The sequence below is a fragment of the Elephas maximus genome, chromosome 13 (assembly GCF_024166365.1).
Source record: "Elephas maximus indicus isolate mEleMax1 chromosome 13, mEleMax1 primary haplotype, whole genome shotgun sequence".
Lineage (NCBI taxonomy): Eukaryota > Metazoa > Chordata > Mammalia > Proboscidea > Elephantidae > Elephas > Elephas maximus.
Genome location: NC_064831.1, coordinates 59,105,844 through 59,132,601, shown reverse-complemented (window position 1 = coordinate 59,132,601; position 26,758 = coordinate 59,105,844). Strand labels below are relative to the sequence as shown.

The following is a 26,758-nucleotide window of genomic DNA, read 5'->3' as shown; positions in this document are numbered from 1 at the left end:
TCTTCTACATCTTTGAAATCAGTAAAACGCTTATTTCTCTCCTGTGAATGAGTGCGCAGTCATGGAGTATCAAGTAAGTTTAAAATTTTTATATTATTCTTTATTAACTTCCTAATAAGCCTTTGAGTTTCTTCTCGACCTACACATAATACTTCTTTCAATGTGGCGAACACTGTACTAGCTTTTTCTCTCATCTCTGGTGGAACATATTTAATATCAAAATATTCAGATAACTTGGATCTAGAATTGTACAGCATGTTAATAACAGTTTCAAGGTTACCGACTTCATCACCAGTCTGTCCCAGCGGCAAGATCTGCGATTGGTACATTTTGGTCAGTTTATGTTCCGCGGCTGCAGCCAGAGCAATACTTCGTCTCAGGTGATCTTTAGAGGCCTGAATGTCCTCTCTAGACTCTTTGTTGAGGTCGTCACGAAGAGGCGCCTGTTGCACCTGGGAATGAATATCTGAAATTTTTTTCAAAATGTCATCATTATTCAAACCCTGTGGCTGTTTCACAAATGTAGATGCTTCAAGCTTTTCTTCATCAAATGCACCCGAGAGCTGAGGAACATCTTCTGGCTCTGTGGGTTCGCCAAAGTCAGTGCTTTCCTTCGTGGTGGCGATCGGTGGCATACGCGTGGTGAAAGCTGACCTCCTAGGAAAATCGGTCACACGTGAAAATGTCTTTGATGTCCTAGCTGGTTTCGTATCCACTTCTGGCTCTTCGTCTTTTTCAATATAAGGTTCTTTTGCATGTAAAACAACAGAAACATTGTTTGGCTTGATCCTCCAGAAGGCTGTACTTTTAGTGCGTTTTTTCCTTTCTATTTCCAGTGTGAAGCCGCTAGTAGGGAAAGCTGTAGTTTCTTCACTGATGGGATTGATTAAAACATCATTCTCATTTACAGCTTCTGCATGTGTAATTATCTCCTTAAATTTTGATACCTTCGATCCTGTGGAATAAACATTATTTGGAGGCTTTGATTTTAGCTTATGGCCTGGCTCCTCCTTAGTGGGAACACTTAGTAGTAAGTTCTGTAAAACTTGTACGTAATGATTCAAGTTTTGTTCTTCATCAGGCGTCACAGTTATGCCTTAAGAAAAAAAAAATCACATAAAGAGTAAGTAGCATTTATTATTATTTGTGACATATTTGTAGAATCTACTGACTAAATTTACTTCATGTGCTATCACTTAAAAGTTGAGATAAAGAACTAAGCAAAAAAGCACCTTTGACACAGAGTCAACTCTCACTTATCCGAGCAAAATTATTTTTTCAGGTTTGTATTAAAACAGATGAGCAAGATTAGTGCAAAAGCTGTATATTAACACAATTCTCTATACCATTTTGCTTTTACTCTCCCACATAACCTATGATTCAGCAGGCAACTTATTCAACTAAAATTCTTGATTATGTCCTCCAACCCAGGGGCGCTGGAGTGGGTTTGTACTGGCTCACTGGAAACGACTGTTAAATCTTCAGGAATTTTTTTGAGCCAGATGTTTAGCACAGACATCATTAAAAATGAAATTTATGAATTTTCAATCAAATATATCTAAAACAAAAATCATTTTTATTACTTTATTTCTCCCATTATTTTACTATTTACCTATTTACTATTTATTATTTATGTCTCTGGTAGAAATGCTATATAATGGTATGCTACTGTGCAACTCTGTTCACCTTTCAGTGAGATTGAGTTGATAGCTTGAATTCTACCATGGTGGGAATATCTACACTGTGTAAATGGGCAAACGCTATAAATCAGGGCTTCTCCCTTCCTCCCAAAAGCCAGTTGTTACATATTTACCAGTACACCACTACTTCCAACCTAGCAAAGATCCAACTACTGCCTGCTTGCCACTACCTGCTCAACTGATTTTATGAACAAAATTATATTGGAACCCAGTCAGCCTTGCCCATTTGTTTATGTAGGCGCCTCATAAGAAAGGCTGGGAGACCTGCTTCCAAAAGGTCACAGCCTTAAAAAGCCCTATGGAGGGCAGTTTCGTCTGCAACACATGAGATTGCCTGGCTGCTACAGCAGAATTGAGTAGCTGCAACAGAGACCACATGGCCTGTAAGCAAACGATATTCACCATCTGATCCTTTATAGAAAAAGTTTGCCAATTTCTGATCTAAACCATCAATTTCACTCTTACAACAAAATGCAGTTCTCTTTACACTGGTATTTTGCAGCATCTGAGGGGTTGAAGTCTCTTGTTTCCAATGTGGAAAACAGAAAATGTTACTGAATAAAATATTCTGGAATTCTGTTCAACTCCCCTACTCCTGAGTCAGGAGGATTTTAAGTGCTGGGATTTTGGATTACATTAATTTTGAGTTGATTTTCTTACTACTTTCTTCCATGATCATGGATTCAAATTAACTTAATTCAAGGAAGTCTTTTTGCAAATCTATCGTGAATAACTCTTACCTGAACCATCTCTCTGCAGGCTAAACAAAATAACACACTTTCTATTCAGGAGGCATTTTTATCTGGATTTTTGGCAAGCACAAAATACTCAAGAATTGCTTTATAGCTACATGTTTCTCCTCTCTAACTGTTCTGTTATGACTTAGAAAGATCAGATAGAAGTTTAATCAAAATTCAAAGCTTATTTTTAAATTTTAAAAAATTCTTTTAAAAAATTGTAATGAGAACAGTTTAGTGAGGCAACGTAATAGTGGAAAGACATCAGACTTGTCTGGAGAGCTGGCCGTTATAACGGAATTCTGTGTTTTATGTCACATTAGAAGAGCCCTGCACTCTCCAAGATCTATACGATGATGACGGATAAAGAAAGGAAGATACAGAACATAAGATGGAGCTTGGTATTATCCTTGTAATAATTTTATTAAAAACTCACATAGTATCATAAATTGTGTGTGTGTGTGTGTGAATTGCAGGTTTTTTTTAAACGGACTAGAAGGGTAACACACCAAACTCATGTGGCGGCTGCCTCTGAAAAGTGAAGAGAGGAATGGGATTGAAGCTGGTAGTTAAGGAAACTTTAGCCAAATCTATAATGTTCCACTCCTTAAAGAAAAGAAAAAACCACCAACCACTTAATATAGTAAACTATTAAAAGTCACATGTTTAAAAGGAAGATAACTTATAATGTAGGTTCATACTTATAAAAAATGTATTGTCCTGAATCTAGAGTTTTCCTAAAGGAAAATACTGAACAAAATGTACAGCTTAGTGCATTGAAAATAAAATCTTTGATTCTGGTCCTAGCTCTGTCACTTTCTAATAGCATGATTTTAAGTAATTACATAATTTCTCTGGACATTTACTGAGTATAAAATGAAGACACTATATCTGGTCTTTCACCTCACAGAACCAAAAAAATTAAATATTTGAAATCACTTTAAAAGCTACAGAGCACTATATGTTATTCTCGAGAATGATAACTGCTTACATTTCTCATTTAAAATATAAATTTCAATTCCTAAGGAGAACATTAAAAAGTATATCTTGGATCTTAGTTAGTATGAAACACTAGAGGCATTTCTGGTAAAGTCAGGAACAAGATGAGGATATCTCCATAGGAGCCTGGGTGGAGCAAGTGGTTTGCAATCAGCTGCTAACTCAACCCATCCAGTGGCTCCACACAAGAAAGGCCTGGAAAACTGCTTCCATAAAGATTACAGCCAAGAAAACTCCATGGAGTAGTTCTACTCTACACATGAGGTTGCTATGAGCACGGGCTGACTCGACAGTAGCTAACAACAACAAAAAACAATTACCTCCAACACTATTTAACTTCATGTTGGAGGTATTAGCCAATGCAATTAGATAAGGGAAAATAATTGGAGATGTGAAAATTCAGAAGAAAGAGGTAAAACAATCTGTATGTGTAGATGATATAAGTATAAATCTAGAAAACACGAAAGAATCAGTTGGAAAGCTACTGCAAATAACACATTGCAGTATCAGTATACAAAAAGAGTAGGCTTCATACCTACAAACATAAACCAGTTAGAAGACGCGAGAAGAAAGGTATCGTTTTTGATAATATGATAAAATATCTCATTATAAACTCAAAAAGAAATGCCCAAAACCTATATGAGTAATCGTAGTAGCCTGATTAATAGACCTAATCACAGGGACCTGTAAATGTTACCTATAAGGAAAAAGGGTATTCCCTGATGTGATTAAGTTAAGGATCAAGACATGAGGAGATAATGCTAGATTATCCAGGTGGGTCTTAAATCCAGTCACAAGTGTTCTTTTAAGAGAGAAACCAGAAACCCGTTGCTGTCAAGCTGATTCTGACTCACAGCGACCCTATAGGAGACAGTAGAACTGCCCTGCGCAGTTTCCAAGGAGCATCTGGTGGATTCAAACTGCTGACTTTTGGTTAGCAGCCATAGCACTTAACCACTACGCAACCAGGTTTTCCTAGAAGAGAGAGGAAGACAAATTTAACACACACACAGACAAGGAGGGGCAATGTGACCATGGAGGCAGAGATCGGAGCGATGCAGCCACAAGTCAAGGAATACAGCCAGCCATCAGAAGCTGGAACAGACAAGGAACACAAAGCCTCCAGAGATGGCACACTCCTGCCAAAACCTTGATATTAGCTCAGTGAAGTTGATATTGAACTCCTGGCCTCCAGAACCGTGAAAGAATAAGTTTCTGTTGTTTTAGCTCAATGAGTTTATGGTAATTGATTATAGCAGCCATAGGAAACTAATATAGGAATATAATAAAATCTTTTTTTGCAAGACGTAAAGCAAACTTGAACAAATGGAAAGATATACCATGATCTTGAACAAGAAGATTCAACATCATAAGATGCTTAGATGTTGTATTCTCCCTGTGTTATTTATGCATTTAATGTGCTCCTAATAAAAATACCACTTTTTCTAGAGCTAGAAAAATTTATTATAAAGTTCATTTGGAAGAACAAATGATTAAGAATAGCCAAGAAAACCAGGGGCTAGCTTTAAAAAAAGAAAAAAAATTTTTTTCCAGTTATTAAAATATAAAGCCTCTATTAGAAAAATATTACAGCAATGGAACATGACTACACAGATGAATGAAACAGAATAGAAAAATGCAGAAATAGAGTATATGGAGAAATAGTTCAAGGTAAGGGAAAGTTTCAATTTATAAAAATTCCAGTTAATACATGAAGAAGCCATTTAAAATTAGATATGACCATTTTTCAATGATTATCAATGACTGCTAACATCATAAAAGGATAACTAATCAGACATTACATGGCTCCTGAAGAACACAATACAACTTATGTAGTAGTCTTAGAAAAAAAGCCAAGCCTGAATCCAATAGATCTCTCTAGATCTAACTAGCAATATATAGTTAATACATGGGACAACATAGGAAGATATTAAACTATACCTTTGGAAATGCAACCAGCAAAGTCCAGACTGTCAGAACCTCTGCAGGACATATGACCTAGTTTCCTCAACAATTAAATTGCAAGGGTAAAAAAAATATAGAGAGACGGCAGGGGGGCTATAGATTAAAAGAGAATTAAGAGAAATATCAACCAATTACATTACAAGTTTTATTTGAATCCCAGTTCAATCAAGCAAACTGATAAAGACAGAAAGAGGGAAGAGGAAGTGAGAATCAGGAAAGTTTGAGCACTGTCCTGTTATCTAATGGTATTAACCTCTTTGGTGTGAAAATGGCATGCTCTCTGTGTGTGTGTGTGTGTGTGTGTGTAAGTCTTTACATTTTAGTGCTTTATACTGAAATATTTACTGATAAAATAATATGAAGTCTGAAATTCGCTTCTAAACAATCCAAGCCCCAGGGGTAGGGGAGGAAGAATAAGGAGGTGAGGGAAAAAGGAATGTGGGTAGAGACATAGATGAAACAAAATTGTTGTTGTTGTTTGTTGTTAGGTGCCGTCAAGTTGGTTCTGACTCATAGCAACTCTATGCACAACAGAACAAAACACTGCCCGGTCCTGTGCCATCCTCACAATCATCACTATGCTTGAGCCCACTCTTGCAGCCACTGTGTCCATCCATCTCTTTAAGGGTCTTCCTCTTTTTTGCAGACCCTCTACTTTACCAAGCATGATGTCCTTCTCGAGGAACTGGTCCCTCCTGATAACATGTCCAAAGAGCATTCTGGTTGTACTTCTGGTTGTAACAAGATTGATCGTGAGTTAATAATAGCTGAAGCTGGCCATAGATATACGGAGACTTATTATACTATTCTTTCTACTTTTGTATATATTTTAAATTTTCCATAATAAAGTGTTTTTCAAAATCTGCTTTGGAAAGATTTCCATCCTGAGTAACTATTCATAAGCAAATCTAAAATCTGCAACCAACAAAGGGTTAAGTGCTTTTTAAAAGACATTGCCGTTATAGTCTGCTAAACAATTTTTAAATCATTCAGCTTGTCTCTTCTTAAAGTAATAACTAGGAGACCAGGCTGCTATTAAGTGAGTTAGGGTGTCAAAACATAGGAGAAGAAGATATTTGCTACTAGTTCCTTCCTTAAAAAACCTGAAGTACTCATTATGCCCTTCTCCTGTTACTCAGGCAACACTAAAATGCCTGTTGTTGACTGCCTAGCAACAGACCATGTACCTTCTTTTCTTCCCTTCTTCATGTACCCTTCGACTCCGTGTTGTTCTGTTGTTAAATCCATCCTCTCCCCACAAACTCCCACCTCCTGCTTTCGTCCTCCTAAACATTTACATATTTCATATTGACCTCTGAAATTCTACTAATAAGGACTGCTCCTGCCAATCATTTTAATCTTTGTAAAAATATTTGCAGGAAAGGTAGTAAAAAGGAGAGCCAAGCCTCATATACTCTACAGATGGCCCTGGCCACTACGAACACCTGCTTTGTCCATTCTTCAGGAGGTACTAAAAAGAAGAGCAAAGTTCAAATTCTTGCAGAAATCAGACTACCCCGCCTGAGTACTTACAGTCTACACTTGCTGTACTTTGAAACATGCCCTCTATTTTTACCAGTTAGTGATCCAACGAAACACAGCAATGTCCTAGAAAGTGGCAAAGGTAAAAATCTCTTCCAGCTTGAGAAACCGTGATGCTGCTCTCCAGTGTCCCCAGAAGGCAGGATGGCTATCTGCTAAACGAGTTGGAGATTTTGCAGGAAATATCACTAGCCAAAAGGTTGGCAGTTTGAATCTACCAGCTGTTCCTTGAAAACCCTATGTAGCAGTTCTACTCTGTCCTAAAAGGTTGCTATGAGTCGAAATCGACTCAGTGGCAACGGGTGTGGTTTGGTTGTTTTACTGAAAATACTTTGGCCAAATTTAATATATTTTCTGATTACAAAGTATGAGTGGGAAATGAGAGCCAATGATTTAAAATAATAATAATAATAAATCTGCTTCACAGAGTTAAAAGGCAATTTAGTTAGTTTTAGTTTATTCTGAGGAAAATAATAAAATCATGAGTTAAAATGACCAATGAAACATGAAATTTCCATCGACAAACAATACATTCTAAATATGTATTTCCTTTTCATAGAAATAGATTTTCTTTTTAAAGCAAGAAGCAGAGAGTATAAGAAATGAAGAAAAACCAATAAGCATGAAAACTTGCTAAAATTCACCGTTAACAAAAGAAATGCAATTAAAGCAATTTTTATTTTGCCCAACAAGTAGAGAAATATTCTTTTAAATGATAAAACCTAGGCTTGGCATGTATATATGGTACTTTCTTAGTAAAAGAAGTTCCTTTACGATCTCCAGGTCCCTCATTAGTCTCTCTCAAAGCACTCTGATCTTTTCTTTATAGGACTCTGAATCATTAGAACTTATTTGTTAACTGAAGACTGCTACATACCGTAAGCTCTTTGAGAGCTGTGGCCATGTCTGCATTGCTCACCACAGCCCTTTGTACTATAATATACATAATATCTAAAAAATGCTGTCTTGACCTGGTTTTGAACAGCTGATTAAGTTCTTGGCCCTTTTTTGCAGAGGTGATTAAGTTCACTCCTCAATCATTCCTCTTATCAGGCTCTCACACTCCTGGGCCCCCGTACACCTACCCTAATTGACCCGGAACCAGGTACCCAACAACTAGGGATAGTCCCTATGGCCTGGAGCCCGTGGAATTATTCAAAATGCCCAATCCCTAGGAAACCTGGGAAACCTAGCTAACCCCACTTTGCTTGCCATACAGAAGCCCTCTCCCACAATTCCATCTTCTTGTTACCTGTCCCCAGGTACACCCCTGAGTGGTCTTTCATGATGGCATCTGTGTTTCCCCCCAGGGAACTGTGAATCTAATAAAAACTAAAATTTTCATGGTCTCTCTCTCTTGATCTGTGTCTGGCCACATTCAAGGTAATATGATTAAAAATACTCATGTCCTAGCCAGTGCCTAAGGCCATAGGAGACAGTCAAAAATTATTTGCTGAATGAAAGAACAAAATGCTGGTAGGTATGCAACTTAATTGTATCTCCAAGAATCTATCTTAAGGAAATAATCATAAGTAAAAAAATTTCTATAGAAGAACGTGGAGAATGCTTGTGGAGGAAAACTAAACCTCATGTTTAGTTTAAAGAAGGTCGGCTGGCATAAAGACTTTTTTTTTTTTTTGGCTAAAAGTCTAAATCCAGGCAATAAAAAAAAGTCCTCTTTCAGGCAATGCAGGCAGCTTTTTATAACAATAAAAGATACAGCTTTAACCATGTTTTTCTAAATGTCTAACTCTGAAGTTTACCTAAAACATCATAAACATTGCAGTTAAACAGCTCCAATTTTCAGAAAGCCCCTATACTTCTTGTAATTGCTTCTTCCTTAATGGCCTTCCTATAGGGTCACTGAGTCAGAATTGACTTGATGGCAGTGGGTTTGATTTTGGTTTTTTAAATGGTTTAATAGAAATTTAGAGAACCCTAGTGGTGCAGTGGATAAGCACTAGGCTGCTAATCAAAAGGTCGGGGTTTGAATTCATAAGCCACTCCATGGAAGAAAAATGTGGCAATCTGCTTCCTTAAAGATTACAGCCTTGGAAACCTTATGGGGCAGCTCTACTCTGCCCAATAGGATTATCATACATCGGAATTGACAGCAACGGGTTCAATACAAGTTTATCACATAAATTTAACGAATTTGAGTACTTTTTTCTTTTATTGGATTTTACCAATCTCTAAAGTAACATTTTATTGACATAATCTTTAGCGTAAGTAAATCACAATCTTAAATAATTTTAAAATACTTTCATAATTTATCTTTTATATTTTTTTAGCATCTTTACTGAGATATAATTCAGATATCATAAAATTTACCCAGTTAAGGTATACAATTCGATGCTTTTTAGTATATTCACAGAGTTGTCCAACCATCACTACAATCTAAGTTTAAAACATTTTCATCACCCTAAAAAGAAATCCATTCCCTCACTGCTCTTACCCTCTAGACCGAGGCAACCACTAATCAACTTTCTGTCTCTATGGATTTGCCTAGTCTTGAATTTCATATAAACGGAATCATACATGTTCTTTTGTGGTTGGTTTCTATCACTCAGCATAATGTTTCAGTATTTCATTTCTTTTTATAGCTGAAAAATATTCCATGGTATGTTTTATCCACTCAGCTGATGGACATTTGGGTTGTTTCTACTTTCTGGTGACTGTGAGTACTGAACATTCATGTATAAGTTTTTGTATGGACAAATGTCTTCATTTCTCTTGGGTATACCTCTAGATGGTTTTATACATCTAGTAGCAGAATTACTGGGTCATTTGGTAATTCCGTTTAACCTTTTGAAGAAGTTCCAAAGCAGCTGTACCATTTTACATTCCTACCAGCAATGTATAAGGGTTCCAATTTCTCCACCTCCTCCACAACACTTGTCATTGTCTGTCTTTTTTATGATAGCCATCCTAGTTGTTGTGAAGTGGTCTCATCTTGGTTTTGATTTGCATTTCCCTAATAACTAACGATGTTGACTATCTTTTCATGTGCCTATTGGCTTTTCAATGTCTTCTTTGGAAATATGTCTACTCAGACCCTTTTCTCATTTTTTAATTGGATTATTTGTCTTTTTATTATTTAGTTGTAATAATTCTTTATATAATCTGGATACCAGTTCCTTATCAGATACATAATTTAAAATGTTTTCTCTCATTCTGTGAGTGATATTTTCACTTTCTTAATGGTACCGTTAGCAGCACAAAATTTTTATGTACTTAATTTGTATATTTTTCCTTTTGACACCTCTGCTTTGATGTCATTATCTGAGAAACAATTGCCAAATCCAAGGTCATGAAGATTTATCTCTGTTTTCTTCTAAGAGTTTTATACTTTTAACTCTCACTTTTAGGTCTATGATCCATTTTGAGTTAATTTTGGATATGGTGTGAGGTAGGGTTTCAGCTTCATTCTTTTCCATGGTGTTCCAGAATCATTTGCTGAAGAATATTTTTTCTCCATTGAATTGTCTTGGTGCCCTTGTTGAAAATCATTTGACCATAATGTAAGAATTCTTTCTGGACTCTCAATTCTATTCCAATGATCTGTCTATTCTTATGCCAGCACTGTGCTATCTTTACTGCAACTGTACAGTGAATTTTGAAATTGGGAAATGTGAGTCCTCCAACTTTGTTCTTCTTTTTCAGGATTGTTTTGCTATTCTGAGTCCCTTGCAATTCCATATGAATTTTGGACAGATTGCCAATTTCTGCAAAAAAAACCAGCTGGAATTCTGATATGGCTAGTGTTGAATCTATGGATCAGTTTGAGGAGTTTTGCCAACCTACACATTTTTAACAGCCTTCCAGATTATATATAATGTATTTTCTTAACTAGAAGCATACTAAAAAAAAAAAAAAACACCCTATATATTTGATCAGCTTAAAAAAAATTTTTTTTTTTTAGATATACCCCTTATACATTTTTAAATTATTAAATTTTCTTGGTCTTGGAACCACAAATCCAAAAATCTGGAACATTAATCTCTTTTTTTAATCTAAGGAGTAAGCAATGCAAAGAAATTGTTTTCTCATTTCATCTCCTATGACTAAGTGGTGCAAATAGATTTATATAACAGTGTTATTTTGGGCCTGGAAAACAGAAGACCTGGTGGGTAAGTTGTTGGCTTCTAACATTGTCTTTGGAAAGGTCTCTGTCCCTCCACTCCTTTCAAAGACCATATAAAGCAAGGAGAGAAGTTAAGGTAGCAACCCGTAACAACTGGTAAATTCATCAACAAGCAAATAAAGTTAAGGAAAAAGCAGAATTCTGTATATTTTAAGCACATTTAAAAGGTTAAGACCTTATAGTTTAGATTAGGGGAAAACAATATTAGAGATTAAAATCTGAGGACTAGATGTGCACATCAAGACTTGTATTGTGGGGTGACTTTGTTCTTAGGTCATTTCAGTCAACAGACTTAGAAGATATATATTTAAAGACATAATTTTTATTGATCTTTTCCAATTAAGTTTTAACATTAACTTAAGGTATTAAAAAAACGCCAAACCCATTGCTGTAGAGTCAATTCCAACTCATAATGACCCTATAGGACAGAGCAGAACTGCTCTATAGGGTTTCCAAGGCTGTAATCTTTGCGGAAGCAGACTGCCACATCTTTCTCCCACGGAGTGGCTGGTGGGTTCGAACTGCTGACCTTTCGGTTAGTAGACAAGCACCTAACCACTGTACCACCAGGGCTCCTTAAAATTTATGGTATAACCACCTGAACTTTTAAGCCCTCATTTAAACTATAATTGCATTCCTTTTTGTAATATAAGCCAGACAATGATTACCTTAGCCAGAAATCTTGATTAAAACTAGCATAATTACTGGTTCTGTCAATAAATAGCAGTTTATGAATATTAAAATTTAGAGTAAAAGTACTGACTGAATGACAAAGTTGAACATTAAAATTGCCTTTGTATAATTTGATTATGTGGAGGGCCAGCAAAGAAGAGGAAGACCCTCAACGAGATGGACTGACACAGCGGCTACAACAATGGACTCAAGCCTAACAACGATCACTGGGAATACCCAGGGCCAGGCAGTGTTTCACTCGGCTGTACACAGGGTCGCTATGAGTCGGAGAAGACCCAACGGCACCTAACAACAACGACAACCATCGGACTACATTCTACCCAAACTAATGAATAGTTAAATTATCTTGCTTGGAACTATCTGTAATTTTTAAAACTGTTTTGTCATTACAAACACACTTATCTGATAAATTCTCTATTTAAATTCTTTAATTTTGACTTGAGAGTATTGGTATTTTAACTGATGGTTCTTTCTTGGTAGCAGCGTTACAATACTAGAGGATAAGGGAAATCTGTTCTTTATTAGTACACTTTATGAGAAGACTGTAAAATATAAGGAGTTTGATTTGTCATGTACAAGAATTTCATTTGGTTAACCTTAATGACTCACTGTGTGGTTACATGAATAACTTTTCTATACATAGATTCTTTCTGGATAAGCCCATTTTTGTAAATGTAAGAAATTTAGAAAATTTCAGTCACTGAAGTTTTTATGCAAGATTTTAAATACTTACATGCATTAAAATATCACATTTACAAGAAGTAACGCTATTCTTTTTTGCAGATGATCTGTTCCTATATATAGAAAACCCCAAAGAATCCACAAGAAAGCTGTTAGAGCTAATAAATGAATTCAGCAAAATGGCAGTGTCAAAAGTCAACACACAAAAATCAGTTGGATTTCTATACATCAGCAATGAGCATTCTGAAAAGGAAATTCAGGAAACAGTTCCATTTACGATAGCATGTAAAAGAATAAACTACCTAGGAATAAATTTAACCAGGGAAATGAAAGACTCATACCGTGAAAACTATAAAACATCACTGAAATTAAAGACCTACATAAATGGTAGGAGATGTTGTGTTCATAAACTGGAATACTTAATATTGTTAAGATGTCATTACTACCCAAAGCACCCTATATAATCAACACAATCCCCATCAAAATTCTAAAGCCCTTCTTTGCAGACATGGAAAAGCTGATCCTCAAATTCACATGAAATAGCAAGAGGCCCTGAATAGCCAGAGCAATGCTGAAAAAGAAGAACAAAGTAAGAGGACTCACACTCTCCAATTTCAAAACATGCTATAAAACTACAGTTATCAAAACAGTCTGGAATAGGTATAATGATAGGCATACAGAACAATGGAGTAGAATTGAGAATCCAGAAATAAACCCATACATCTATAGTAAATTGATTTTCAACAAGGGTGCTTGTTCAATAGAGAAAGAATGGTCTCTTTAATAAATGGTCCCGTGACAACTGGTTTTCCACACGCAAAAGAATGAAACTGGACCCATACACTACATATGAAACTTAACTCAAAAATGCATCAGACATAAATGTAATAACAAAATGCATTCAAATCTTAGAAGAAAACATGGGGTAATGTTTCAGGATGCAGTTTTTGATAAATTCTTAGATATGACACCAAAAGCATGAGGAACAAAAGACAAAATAGGTAAATTGGACTTCATCAAAATCAGAAAATTGGGGGCATCAAAGGACTTTAATCAACAAGTGAAGAGGCAACCTACAGATTGGGAGAAAATTTGGGGGAACCATATATCAGATGGAGCCCTGGTGGTGAAACGGTTAAGAGCTCAGGCTGCTAACCAAAAGGTCGGCAGTTCTGCTCCACCAGCCACTCCTTGGAAACCCTATGGGACAGTTCTACTCTATCTTATAGGGTCGCTATAAGTCGGAATCGGCTCGACAGCACACAACAACACAACATGTATCAGATAAGAGTTTAATATCCAGAATATATAAAGAACTCCTACAACTAAGCAACAGAAAAATAAAGAATCCAATCAAATAATGGGCAAAAGACTTGGATAGACATTTCACCAAAGAAGATATACAGATGTCCAGCAAGCACAGGAAAAGTTGCTCTGTGTCATTAGTCATTAGGGAAATGCAAATCAAAACCACAGTAAGATACTACTTCACACCTACTAGGGTGGCTGTGATCAGAAAAATGGAAAACAACAAGTGTTGACAAGAATGTAGAGAAATTGGAACCCTCGTTGATTGCTAATGGGATTGTAGAATGGTGCAGCCACTGTGGAAAACAGTTCGGTGTTTCCTCAAAGAGTTAAACATAAAACTACCATTAAAAAAAAAAAAAAAAACACGTTGCCGTGGAGTCAGGATTCCAACTCATAGTGACCCTGTAGGACAGAGTAGAAATGCCCCATGGGGCTTCCAAGGAGCACCTGGTGGATTCAAACTGGAGACCTTTTGGTCAACAGCTGTAGCACTTAACCACTATACCACCAGGGTTTCCAAAACTACCATATGACCCAGCAATTCCAATCCTAGGTGTATATCCAAGGAACCTGGAAGCAGCGATGCAAACAGATACATCATGTACACACCAGTGTTCACTGTAGCACTATTCACAGTAGCCAAAAGATAGAAACAACCTAAATGTCCATCAACAGATGAATGCACAAACAAAATGTGGTATATACATAAATGGAATATTACTCAGCCATAAAGAGAAATGTAGTCCTGATATATGCTCCAACACAGATGAACCCTGAAAACATGTTAAGTGAAATAAGTCAGTCACAAAAGGACAAATATAATATGATTCCACTTACATAAATTACCTAATACAGGCAAATGTATAGAGACCAAAGTTTATCAGTGGTTACTTGGGGTGGGAGGGAGAGAATGAGAGAATGAGGAGGAGTTATTGCTTTTAGGAGGCACTATGTTTCTGTTAAGGGTGATGGAAAATTCGGTTGCAAAACATGATGAACGTTATTAATGCTACCTAACTGTACATGCAAAAAAAGTTGAAATGGCAAATGTTTTACGATAATATATTTTTACCACAATAATATATACATATACATACACCGTGCTGAGGAACTAGTCTAGGCTAGTAATAGTCTGTGTCTTGATTTGGGCACTGGTTACACCTGTGATTTACGCACTTTATATGATACATGCTTAAAACGTCATGCGTGTAACTCAGTTTTGCATTATGGTTACTGGAAATTACCAGAGATTAAAAAAACATTGTTAAAGAATTAGAGTTTACAAAAACTTGATTTTACCAATCGATGTTATCTTCATTTTAATAAGTAGATCTAATTAAAAAGTTATAAGCCAAGAATTATATTTCCCAGTTTCATGATAGCATAATTTCATTACTTTGAACCAGGAACATTAAAATAAAAGTTCTTAAATTTAAGATTATGTATCTCAATATAGAATTCATAAGATTTTTTTCTTCTGCCAAAGAGGTAGGAAGGAGTAGGTTAGTTCTCCTTATCTCAGCTGAGACACTATGGTTTCTGTGACCAAAGATGGTGTAAATTTTTAGAAATTCAAATATAACTTTTAGATCTCGTCAGTCATTTTTAACTATGAATAATGGTTCTAACACGTAAATTAATTGGTGTATTTTATTTTTAAAGAAACTGCGTAACAAACCGCCCCGAGAAAATTTAGTGCTTTACTATCTATACAAATATATCGTAAACTAATCGAGTTTTTAAAATATTTGTGTAGTCTCAGGGTCTTAACAATGCACTTTAAGCAAACAGTTAAAATATCTAATTGCACACATAAAATTTAAATTGGTATGAGATGTAAAAAAAAAAATTTTTTTTTACAATGCCTGCTTAAAACAATGAATATATATGAGTGTGCTTTTTAAAAAATACTATATCTTTATCTGTTTCAGGAAAAATCCCTAATCAGTAAAGCTAAAATAAGGAACCCTGGTGGTGCAACGGTAAAGTGCTTGGCTGCTAACCAAAAGGTTGGCCGTTCTAACCCACCCAGAAGGACCTGACAATCTACTTCCATAAAGATTACAGCCAAGAATACCCTATGGGGCGGTTCCACTCTGCCACACGGAATCACTATGAGTCAGAGCCAACTCTACAGCACTCAGCAATGACAACAAAGTTAAACTGTTATACTGAATTAAACTGTTTTAACTTTTTTTTTTTTTCAGAAAAACCTTATACCCAAAATGGAAAAAATTAGCTTCTATGCTCCTAAGAAGTGACCAACCAAACCCGTTGCCATCCAGTCGATTCCAACTCATAGTCACCCTAAAGGACAGAGTAGAACCTGCCCCATAGGGTTTCCAAGGAGCACCTGGTGGATTTGAACTGCCAACCTTTTGGTTAGCAGCCATAGCTCTTAACCACTACGACACCAGGGTTTCCAAGAAGTGACAGGATGCCAAAAATTACACTAAAATGTAACAATAGTAATTAAAATACTAACATTAAAAACTAGTAATAAAATCTAGCTCCTCCTCCAAGACTAAGGTTTTAAGAAAAGGAAAAACGTGTCACCTTGAATCTTGGCCAAAGAAGCAATTGCTTCTAAGCTGCGTATTGGGAAAACTAAACCACTCTCACCTTTTCTTTGATAAAACAGAGCAAAATATAATTTTCTAAAGGTACATAATTCCAAATTTGGGGACTTTTATATAAAATATCTATACTTCAAAGGGTAATAAAATGTAGGGTTATAATAAAAATGGGACATTTTAAAATTTCTTTGGGGATTTCCTTGTCTGATATGATTAAAATTTCAAAAGAACATTTTAGGGTTTTTTTTTAAACTTTTTTTTTTTTTAAGTTTTTGCGTGTGTGTTTCATTTCTGTGGTGGTTGTATAGTTATCTCAGAATACAAAACTGGAAAATAAAATATGGCATATCCAAATCCAAGTAGAATTTGAAATTTTGCACTTCAGCTAATAAACTTCCTGTGACCCATACTGAAGAAGGAAAATATATATATATATAAAATGTAAACATGGGATTGCACTTGAAATGTGTTATAAAACAAATACCTGGTGTCTGAAAAATTGGTTATTATAAAACCTATACAATATTGTAGGGCCAATAGAATTACTTCATTAAAACATTTTTAAGTGCTATAGTTCTCAGATAATTCTTAAGGACGGATTATATTTTGGCGTTAACTTGGTTATATTTTCCGTCATTCTTAACTATGGATCTGTAACTAAAATAATTTTAAGTTAATACACATATGTATTTAAGTTAATAAACATATGTATTTATCTAAAGACTTTTAAAAGGAAAAAACTTGAAGTCTGGCATCAAACTACTTGTGAATTAAAAACAATGTCACTAGTAAATTAAGGTACGCTGGTTATTTAGCTATAAAAAATGAAAAGTTAAAGAATTTTAGATAAACTCTCAAAATACTGAATTTATTTATATTCTCTCTATCTACAGTTTCATGACTCACTAGTCAGAAAAAAACTCTATTAAAATAATGTAGGTAGAAGAGGACACGGAGCCAACATGGCGCTACAGACAAAATAAGGTAGACAGATGTCTGATATTTCCCTGAGCGTCAATTAAGACTTCTATCTCATGTTTCCAGTAACCTGTACTTTACACACAAACAGGAAAGCAATATAGACCAATGCATTGTAAACTTAATTCCAACATATTTTGACCAAAATTAAAAATAGAAACAGGTCATCATATAACGTCTATGTACATTCTACTTTCGTTTACTTGTAAAACTCATCATCTCTTCCAAAAGCCCCAAATAAAATGGTTAAAAGGACTTCCACTTCCAAGAAGACAGAGAAGACATACTTCTCCCTATTACTTCCTACTAAGTACAGCTAAAAACCCTGGCCATTATATATAAAACAAACATAAGAAGACTATAAAAGGTAGATAGAAGGCAGGCCAGCTAGAGACCTCAAGATCTAAATAATGACATACCAGTGAGCTCCCTGGGTTTCCTTTTTGCTTCATATATCCCAGACTGGTGCTGGAGCAGCTGGCAGCTCAGATACACCAATGGGTACAGACAAAAAAAAAAAAAAAACACTCCAAGAAAAGCCTGCTCTCTCTAGTCAGCGGACCAGGAATAAAAGCTGCCAAATTTAGAATTATATATTTTTTTTAATTCTATTTTTCTCTATTCTTTTATCAAAGAAGAGGAGGGAGTGGTTTTGTTTTCCCTTTATGCAGCTTAGAAACTATCACTTCTCAGGCCAAGATTCAAGAACAATAACTGTTCCACTCCAACCAAACACCACAGAAAACCTGCGGCCACACTCCCACTCCCTCCAGCAAAGGCTAAGTGGGGAATGTAGATTTCTACCCTCATCAAGTTGTAATAAGGAGCCCCAACCTCTCTTTCTCTTACTCTAGAGAAGTGCCACTACCAAGTAAGAGAAGGGTGAGTGAGAAACCAGGACTTTCGTCTCTACCTTGTGCTAACAAGGCAACTCCTTCTTTCCCCACTGAAGTGGTATCAGAGGAGGCTACTATAACAGGAGATTTAAATAAGATCCAGAGTCACACAATATAATATCCCAAATGTCCAGGTTTCAATTGAAAAATCACTCATCACACCAAGAACCAGGAAAATCTTAGCTTAAATGAGAAAAGACAACAAACAGACACCAACACTGAGATGACACAGATGTAAGTACTATCTGACAACAATTTTAAAGCAGCCATTATAAAAATACTTCAAAAAGCAATTATGGGCATGCTTGAAACAAATGAAAAAATAGAAAGTCTCAGCAAAGCAGTAGAAGATAGAAAAACCCACTGCTGTCAAGTCAATTCTGACTCATAGTGACCCTATAGGACAGAGTCGAACTGCCCCATAGGGTTTCCAAGGAGCACTTGGTGGATTCGAACTGCTGACCTTTTGGTTGGCAGCCGAGCTCTTAACCACTGTGCCACCAAAGCGCCAAGAAGATATAAAGAAGAACCAAACTGAAATTTTAGAACTAAAGGATACAATAACTGAAATTAAAAACAAACAACTCAGTGGATTGGCTCAACAGGAAAATGGACAGCGGACAGAGGAAAGACTCTATGAACTGGAAAACAGAACAATAAAAATTACCCCTCTGAACAATACAGAAAAATGGACTAAAAAAAAAAATTGAGCAGAACCTTGGAGACCTAAGAGACTATAACAAAATGATCTAATAGCCATCAGAATTTTGGAAGGGGAGAAGAAGATAAGGCTGAAAAAATATTCAAAGAAATAATGGTTGAAATTTTCCTAAATTTGGCAAAGGATATGAACTTATAGGTTCAAGAAGCTAAGTGAACTTCGAACTGAATGAACCAAAAAAATCCATGCCCAGACACAGCATAGTGAAACTTCTGAAAACCAAAGAAAAAGAAAAAATACCTTGAAAGCAATGAGAGAGAAACACCACCTTACTTATAGAGGAAAAGCAATTTTTAATGACAGCAGATTTTTCATCAGAAACCATGGAGGTCAGAAGGAAATGTCACAATCATTTTTCAAGTTCTTAAGGAAAAGAACAATCAATCTAGAATTCTATATCCAGGGAAAATATCTTCCAGGAATGAAAGGGAAATCAAAGCACACTCTCAGATAAAGGACAAATAAGTTATTGCCAGAATACCTACCCTAAAAGAATGGCTAAATGGCATTCACTAAACAGAATGGAAATGATAAAAGATAGAATCTTAGAACATAAGGAAGGAAGAAAGAATAACAGAAAGAACAAAACTATGGGTAAATACAATAGACTTTCCTGCTCTTGAGTTTTCTAACTTACGTTAGACAGTTGAAGCAAGTATTACAAGACTGTCTGATGTGGTTCTCCATGTATGTAAAAGAAACATTCAAGACAATTATAAATGCAGGAGGGTAAAAGGACATAAATGTAGGTGAGGTTTCTATTCTTCACTCAAACTAGTAAAATGCTGATAGCAGTAGTCTCTGATTCCAAGTGTGCATAACACAATATAAAGAGATACACTCCAAAACAATGTAAGTCAAAATGGAACTCTAAATGTGTGTGTAAAATGAGTGCTACATAATCATGTGCTTAAATAAATTTGGGTTTTAAAAAAACTAAGGTTTTAAAGTTAAATAATACTGTAATTTAAACACATGGTTTGATATAAGAATAAATAGCTGGTAAGTTAAAAGTAGTACCAAAATGTTGCAAATAATGGGAAGAAACCTGATGGTTCAGTAAAGAGGGAAAGACACATTTTAAAACTTTCATATAAAAACAAAAAAGTTCCATGGGATATATCTGGTCTTTGTGCTTAAAGAACATATATATATATGACTGGAAAGCAGTGAGTTTCTGTTTATGGTGATGGGAAATTTGGCAATGATTATGGGTGATGGTTGCACAACAATATTAATGTAATTGATATTACTAAATTGTACAACTGAAAAACGTTGAATTGGCAATGTTGCATATATTTTTACAATTTTTTTTTTTAAAGAACACAAAAGGCAGTTCACGGTGGCTCCAACTGGCCAAGAGATGAACATTTAAGACTCAGAAAAAATTAAAGTAAAATAAATTTTTTTTTTAGAAAGTCACAAATTTATAATAAGCTTTTAAAAAAAGGAAATCTTTTTTAATAACTAATATTATACTGGGTTCATTTTATTCAGGTAAAAAGAAGACTTTTGCTTGAGTGTAATTGTATATATATTATCGAAACGAAAAAAACCAAACCCACTGCTGTTGAGTCGATTCCAACTCATAGCGACCCTATAGGACAGAGTAGAACTGCCCCATAGAGTTTCCAAGGAGCACCTGGCAGATTCAAACTGCCGACTTCTTGGTTAACAGCCATAGCACTTAACCACTATGCCACCAGGGTTTCCACATATATTATCAGATTAAAATATATCTATTTAAAGGCTAATATTTAGTAGTCGTTAAGCATAGTGGTTAAGCATAACGGCTGCTAACCTAAAGGCTGGCAGTTCAAATCCGCCAGGTGCTCCTTGGAAACTCTGTGGTGCAGTTCTACTCTGTCTTCTAGAGTTGCTATGAGTTGGAATCGACTCGATGGCAATGGGTTTGGTTTTTTTTTTTTATGGTCAAAAGAACAGAAATGGGACTTCCTGCTACTCTCCCAGAGGCCGCCTTCTGGACATTCACATATTAGATGACATGCTCTTCATTATCTCAAACATAAATGAAGTCTGTCATGATATTCCATTCACAAGTTTGAGAGACCCTCCCAACTGCTACACCCTTGGACTTTGAAACAACATAAATTTGCAACACCAAAATCAAGAGAATTTTAAAGTGTACTTGAAATAAAAGAATTCTGCTTTTTCTTTGAATTTATTTGCTGATATGTTTGAACAATTGGTCCTGGTTGCTGCCTTTGAACTTCCCTTGCCCTGTGTGGCCCATATGGACAAAGTCTATCCTAAGGACAAAGATGGAGGCCAAAGGCTCACATATTGAGCCTTTAGTATCACTCTAGAGAAATAAGTTAAGAGGTATTGTTATCCTGGCCTAAAAAATCCTATACCATTAACTGTTTGTTCTAATCTATCCAAAGAGACAGACATCTTGCTTGGTAAAATAGAGGATCAGCAAAAAAGAAGACCCTCAACGAGATGGACTGCCACAGTGGCTACAACAATGGCCTCAAACATAGCAATAATTGTGAGGAAGGCGCAGGGCCATGTTTCGTTCTGTTGTACATAGGGTTGCCATGAATCGGAACGGACTCAATGGCACCTAACGACAACAACATCCAAAGAGATGACCTGAAAAAAAAAAAATTTATTCACCATGTATTTAAAAAAAGGGGGAGCCTGGTGGTACAGTGGTTAAAGATCTCTGCTGCTAATTGAGAGGTGGGCTGTTCGAACCCACCTGCTGCTCCATGGGAGAAAGATGTGGTAGTCAGCTTCCCTAAAGATTTACAGCCTTGGAAACCCTATGGGGCAGTTCTACTTTGTCCTATAAAATCACTATGAGTCAGAATCGACTGGACAGCAGTGGGTATTTGGTGGACTAGATGCACAAGACTCACAGTCCTATCTGGAATACCAGATACCTGACTTAAACCAAACACCTAGCTTCAGGCCCATGAGTATTAAATGACTTTAAATTATAAAAGGCAAATTACATCATGTGCCACCAGAGCTCCTATTCTAATATTATTTACATACGTTACTATTGTGTTCCTGTTGCTGTCGAGTCAATTCTGATCCATAGCAACCCTACAGGACAGAGTAGAACTGCCCCATAGGGTTTCAAGGAGCATCTGGTGGATTCAAACTGCGACCTTTCGGTTAGCAGCCGATCTCTCTCATTCACTGCACCACCAGGGCTCCTCATGTTACTTTGGAGTTTGTAAATTTTTTTAAAGCAAAAGGAAGTCTCATTAAGAATCAAAGTTAAGTTGTACAGTGCAGATACATTAAAGGGCATGTTTTGAAAACTGGAAAATATTTAAAACTAAAATTATGGAAAGATCACATACAAGGAAATTAACTGAATGCGTAGACGTTTAACGTTATAGTAAAAGGGTGTTTATCCAGCACCACCAGGATGTATGTATATGAAGGTGAGTGTAGTTTTCCATACACCCAAATCTCATTCATATCAACTGAATTTAAATTATACTGGTACTAGCTAAACTTGGGTTGAGCCCATTAGAAGTGTATGGGAAGTTACAAAAAGTACTGAGATTTTTCAAAAAATGTAGCTGCTTTATACAAAATGCCTATGATGTTTATACAATAACCTCAAAACTGTCTTAGTAGTCTAGGAAAAAATCAAGGCTTACTTTCATTATGAAAAACTATCTGACTTATTTTTGGCATGAGAGACCATTTTTTATTTGACTCTCTTGCCAATAATTGTTGGAATCACACCCATATAAAATAAAGACTACATAAATGATTTAAATCAAACAAAATGATAAGCCAGTTTCTTTTGCACACCTATTCAAAAAAAAAAAGCAGTTAAAATGATTTAGAGCAATAGAATGAGAGAGACAAAAAGGGAGAAGAAGGGAGAGAGAAAAAAAGAGAAAGTAGCCATATTAACACTGCCTTACATATCCCTTAATTCACTTTGATGGAAAAGAGGAAACAGATTTTCTAAGACATCTTCTATGATCTTAGACATGTATATATTACCCTTATGTCTTATATCATCTATACTTTCCACACAAAAGCATTCCTTTTTCTGAGAAGTATCATTTCATTTCCTAGAAGCGTTAGGAAAGTTTAGGGAGGAGGGTGCAGAGAAAAAGAACAGGCCATGAAATTATGGAGAGGGGCAAGAAACAGGTGGCAGGAATCTCACTGAGTTAACTGAGAATCCAGGGGCTGGTGGGCAGGAGTCCCAGAGTACTTTGTGTGACAGTATTAACAACACCTTCACTAAAATCTGCGTATTTCATAGTCAGCTGTGGCCTCCTGATCCACAACCACTAAAGTGCGATAACTGGTGTTAGTAATAACGGCCATCAGACATCAAGAAGAGATAACACATTCAGGACGTTCTAGTCTCTTAAGGCAAGGAAGAAAAATTTTACAAAGATTTTTGTTAAAAACCGCTAAACATGACAAGTGCTAATATTGAAAGGACTAACTTGAGTTGTCTAGGATACTTTATCCAGCACTTTTCCCACCACTATTCATGATTATTTAGGTTGTGTTCTATTTTCTGTTTTTTAAATCTAATTTTTAAATATGCCCTGTTAACAATTCTGAAATATAGCTCTATATAATTGGCAAGCACTAATTATGCTACTAAGGACCCCTGGTGGTACAGTGGTTTAAGCACTCCATTGCAAACCAAAAGGTTGGCAGTTCGAACCCACCAGCCACTCCATGGGATTCATAAAGCTTACAGCCTTGGAAACCCTATGGGACAGTTCTACTCTGTCCTATAGGGCCACAGGAGTACGAATCGACTGAAGAACAACAGATATACTTATGTTACTATTTTTTTCTACATCTGTTAAATGTTATTTAGTTAGTTCAACCAAATCCCAACATCACTAAATGCTACACTAAACAACAGTCAGACTAGAAGGACAAGCCTCACAGTCCTATTTCAAATACCAGATACCTGACTCAAATGCTTCAATACCTCAAGCTGTCCACATGGTTGTTGTTAATATACTAAACTTTTAGCATCCCTGAATTTGGCTTATTGGTTTTCAACTACTGGGGAGAGACCAAAGAGTTCCTTGGCAAGTAGTAATTTGTAATTCTGCTTAACTCTTTGAATCCTGTGTATCCAGAGGCTGCTCTGTAGAATTACATACAGGGTCACATGAGTGCCATAAGAAGGCTACCCAGAATCCATATGCTCTCTGGGTTTTACCAAAGGGGTCAGACAAACTTTTTCTATAAAGGGCCAGAGAGTGCTAGCCTAAAGGTTGGCAATTCGAACCCACCTAGCGGCGCTGTGGAAAAAAGACCTGGTGATCTGCTTCCACAAATGTTACATCCAAGAAGAGGTATGCAGCACTTCTACCCTGGGACACATGCGGTCACCAAGCACGGCAACTAACAACAGTCTCTGTGGCAAGTACTTAACTCTGCTGTTACAGCACAGGAAAGCAGCCATGGGCAAAACATAAAGGAATGAGCGTGGCTGTGTTGCAATAAAACTTTATTTATGAACAACAGAACTGGAATTTCATGCTTTTTCACATGACACAAAATATTACACTTAAAAATGTCAAAATCATTCTTAGCAGGCCAACCATACAAAAGGTTTGGCCGCTGGCCGTTGGTTTGGGGGCTCCTGCTTCATCACCTAGGCAGCACATTTGCTAAAAGACGATGAGGTTAACTAACAAGCAGGGTGTCCGCGAGCACAATCTGCCCAGACAGGCGCATCCCTGCTCACGTTTGGGACCAAGGCCGCGTCACTGCTCTTCCTGGTTGGCCGGGCAGTCTGCGGGTTCGGGGCGGAGGAGGTCGCGAGTAAGACAGGGACACACCTGAGCGCAGGTAGGCCAGGACCCTGGACAGTGGGGTTTGGGACGACCAGGGAAGCTGAGGGAAAAGGAAGAGCCGGGCTTCAGACAGGCCCCAGAGCCCGGGAAGTTCCCCAGGTGTGTCCCCTGGGTCGCTGTCGCCTCAGACCAGTCACTCACTCGGATATGCCAGCACGGACGAAGGCCATAGCAACAGCGCAACTAGAAGGGCTAAGGACTTCATGGGCGTCGTCCGAAGCACTCCGCCATGCGACTGGAACGTCCTGGGCCCACCGGGCCGGTACCTCAGGGCCGAAACTGGGGTGTCGGCAGCCGACGATCCCACCTTACAGCCCTGGGCGCCCTGCAACGGTTGTCCCCTGTGCGCAAGCGCAGCGAGGATGGGGGAGGGGAGCGCAAGCGGCAAAGGCCGTCCCTTCCGGGGGCCGCGCGCAGGGGGCGGAGCTACCGCGCGTCGCCCCGCCCCCCGTGCGCGTGCTCGCTGGCCTTCGAGGCGCTGCTTCCGGCGCGGGCTTCGAAAGGTGTAGGCGAAGGCGCTCCGACGACTCCTGAGGTGGTGCTGCCTGCGGCCGTGGCGCTTGGGCCATCCCGGAAGCTGAGGATACAGCCGTGGCTGAAACGCGGTCCTAAGGCAAAGGAACATTTTGTCTAATGACGAGGCTGACGAATAACTTGGCAGTTACAGCCGCGTGGAAGTACTTTAATGGGGGAAGTAATAGGCACTGTGGAGCACGGAGAAGGAGCTCCGCCACCCAGCTGGTGTCTGTGCTTGTATGTGGGGGTTAGTTTGGGGGAAGCGGGTTAGGTTTCCTAGAAGGAGGAAAGCTTAGAGGTCTCCAAAAACTGAAAGTAGTTTATTCTAATTGGACCGCAGAACGAGGAGAGAGAGGGAGGGGTAGGCAGGGCCTTTACAATCACCTTGTTGCGTGCCACGGAGTTGATTCCGACTCATAGCAACCCTACAGGACAGAGTAGAACTGCCCCATAGAGTTTCCTGGGCTGTAATCTTTGTGGGAGCAGATTACCAGGTTTTTTATCCAAGGAGTTGCAGGTGGGTTCCTTAGATGTTTTGGTTAGCAGCCAAGCATTTAACCATTACACCACCAGGGTTTCTTAAAGTCGCTTTGTTGTTGATTCTGACTCATAGCGAGCCTAAAAGACAGTAGAACTGTTCTGTAGGGTTCCCTGGTATCATAGGGAAACCCTGGTGGTGTAGTGATTAAGAGTTACGGTGGCTGCTAACCAAAAGGTTGGCAGTTGGAATCCACCAGCTGCTCCTTGAAAGCCCTATGGGGCAGTTCTACTCTGTAGGGTCGCTATGAGTCAGAATCGACTCAAAGACAACAGATTTGTTTTTGTTTTTAAATAGGGTTCCCTAGGGTGTAATCTTTATGGGAGCAGATCACCAGGTTTTTTCTCCTGTTGGACCGCTGGTGGGTTCCAGCCACCAGCCTTTTCAGTTAGCAGTCACGCGCTTAACCATTGTGCCAGCAAGGCTTTTTAAAGGGGTTGAATTTTATTCTGAGGCAGTGTGGAGCTACTGCAAGATTTTGAGCCAGGAATGGTTGTGATTGCATTTCAGAAAGCTCACTCTCCTTGAAGCATCAAGATTGGGCTGGAGGCAAGCAAGACTGGAGGCAGGGAGCCAAGTGAGGTGGTGGTTCTAGTAATCCAGGCATGAGCTAATAAGAGGTGGACTCGTAGTGGCAGAGAGCATGGGACATGTGGACAGACATGAGAGACATTTAGAACTAGAATTAACAGGACTGGGAGATTGATTGACTGTGGGGAGGAGGAGAAGGAGGCGATGCCCACATTTTGGGGTGGGGCACCTGGGTGTATGGTGGTGCCATTGACTGAGATGAGGAGCACAGAGCACTTATGGAGGTGAAGGAAGATGATGAGTTTAGTGTTCAACGTTGTTACATTGAGATGCTCTTGGGACCTCCTACTGGATTGATCTATCCAGTGAGCAGATGGATGTGGGGTCCTGGAG

At 37.7% G+C, this 26,758-nt stretch overlaps 1 protein-coding gene across 2 annotated transcripts; it reads right to left on the bottom strand.

Moving 5' to 3' along the window:
- Nucleotides 1–47: 47 nt before the first annotated feature.
- SPESP1 (sperm equatorial segment protein 1) lies at nucleotides 48–25,109 on the bottom strand. Of its 2 annotated transcripts, none has more exons than XM_049905819.1 (2): nucleotides 24,922–25,109; nucleotides 48–1,096 (listed from the first exon to the last, which is right to left on the bottom strand). In XM_049905819.1, exons 1-2 carry the CDS (start codon nucleotides 24,983–24,985, stop codon nucleotides 60–62), a joined length of 1,101 nt encoding a protein of 366 aa, XP_049761776.1. In that variant the 5' UTR covers nucleotides 24,986–25,109; the 3' UTR covers nucleotides 48–59. The 2 variants fall into 2 exon arrangements, 1 of the variants encoding a protein (XP_049761776.1); XR_007519901.1 differs by lacking the exon at nucleotides 48–1,096 and adding an exon at nucleotides 24,485–24,820.
- Nucleotides 25,110–26,758: the final 1,649 nt, after the last annotated feature.

Excerpts from the sequence above, each read along its gene's own strand:
- SPESP1 (XM_049905819.1), bottom strand. The coding sequence starts at position 24,985 with ATGAAGTCCTTAGCCCTTCTAGTTGCGCTGTTGCTATGGCCTTCGTCC. Across the intron at positions 1,097-24,921 it reads GTCCGTGCTGGCATATCCGA|GCATAACTGTGACGCCTGAT; the intron begins GTGAGTGACTGG and ends TTTTTTCTTAAG.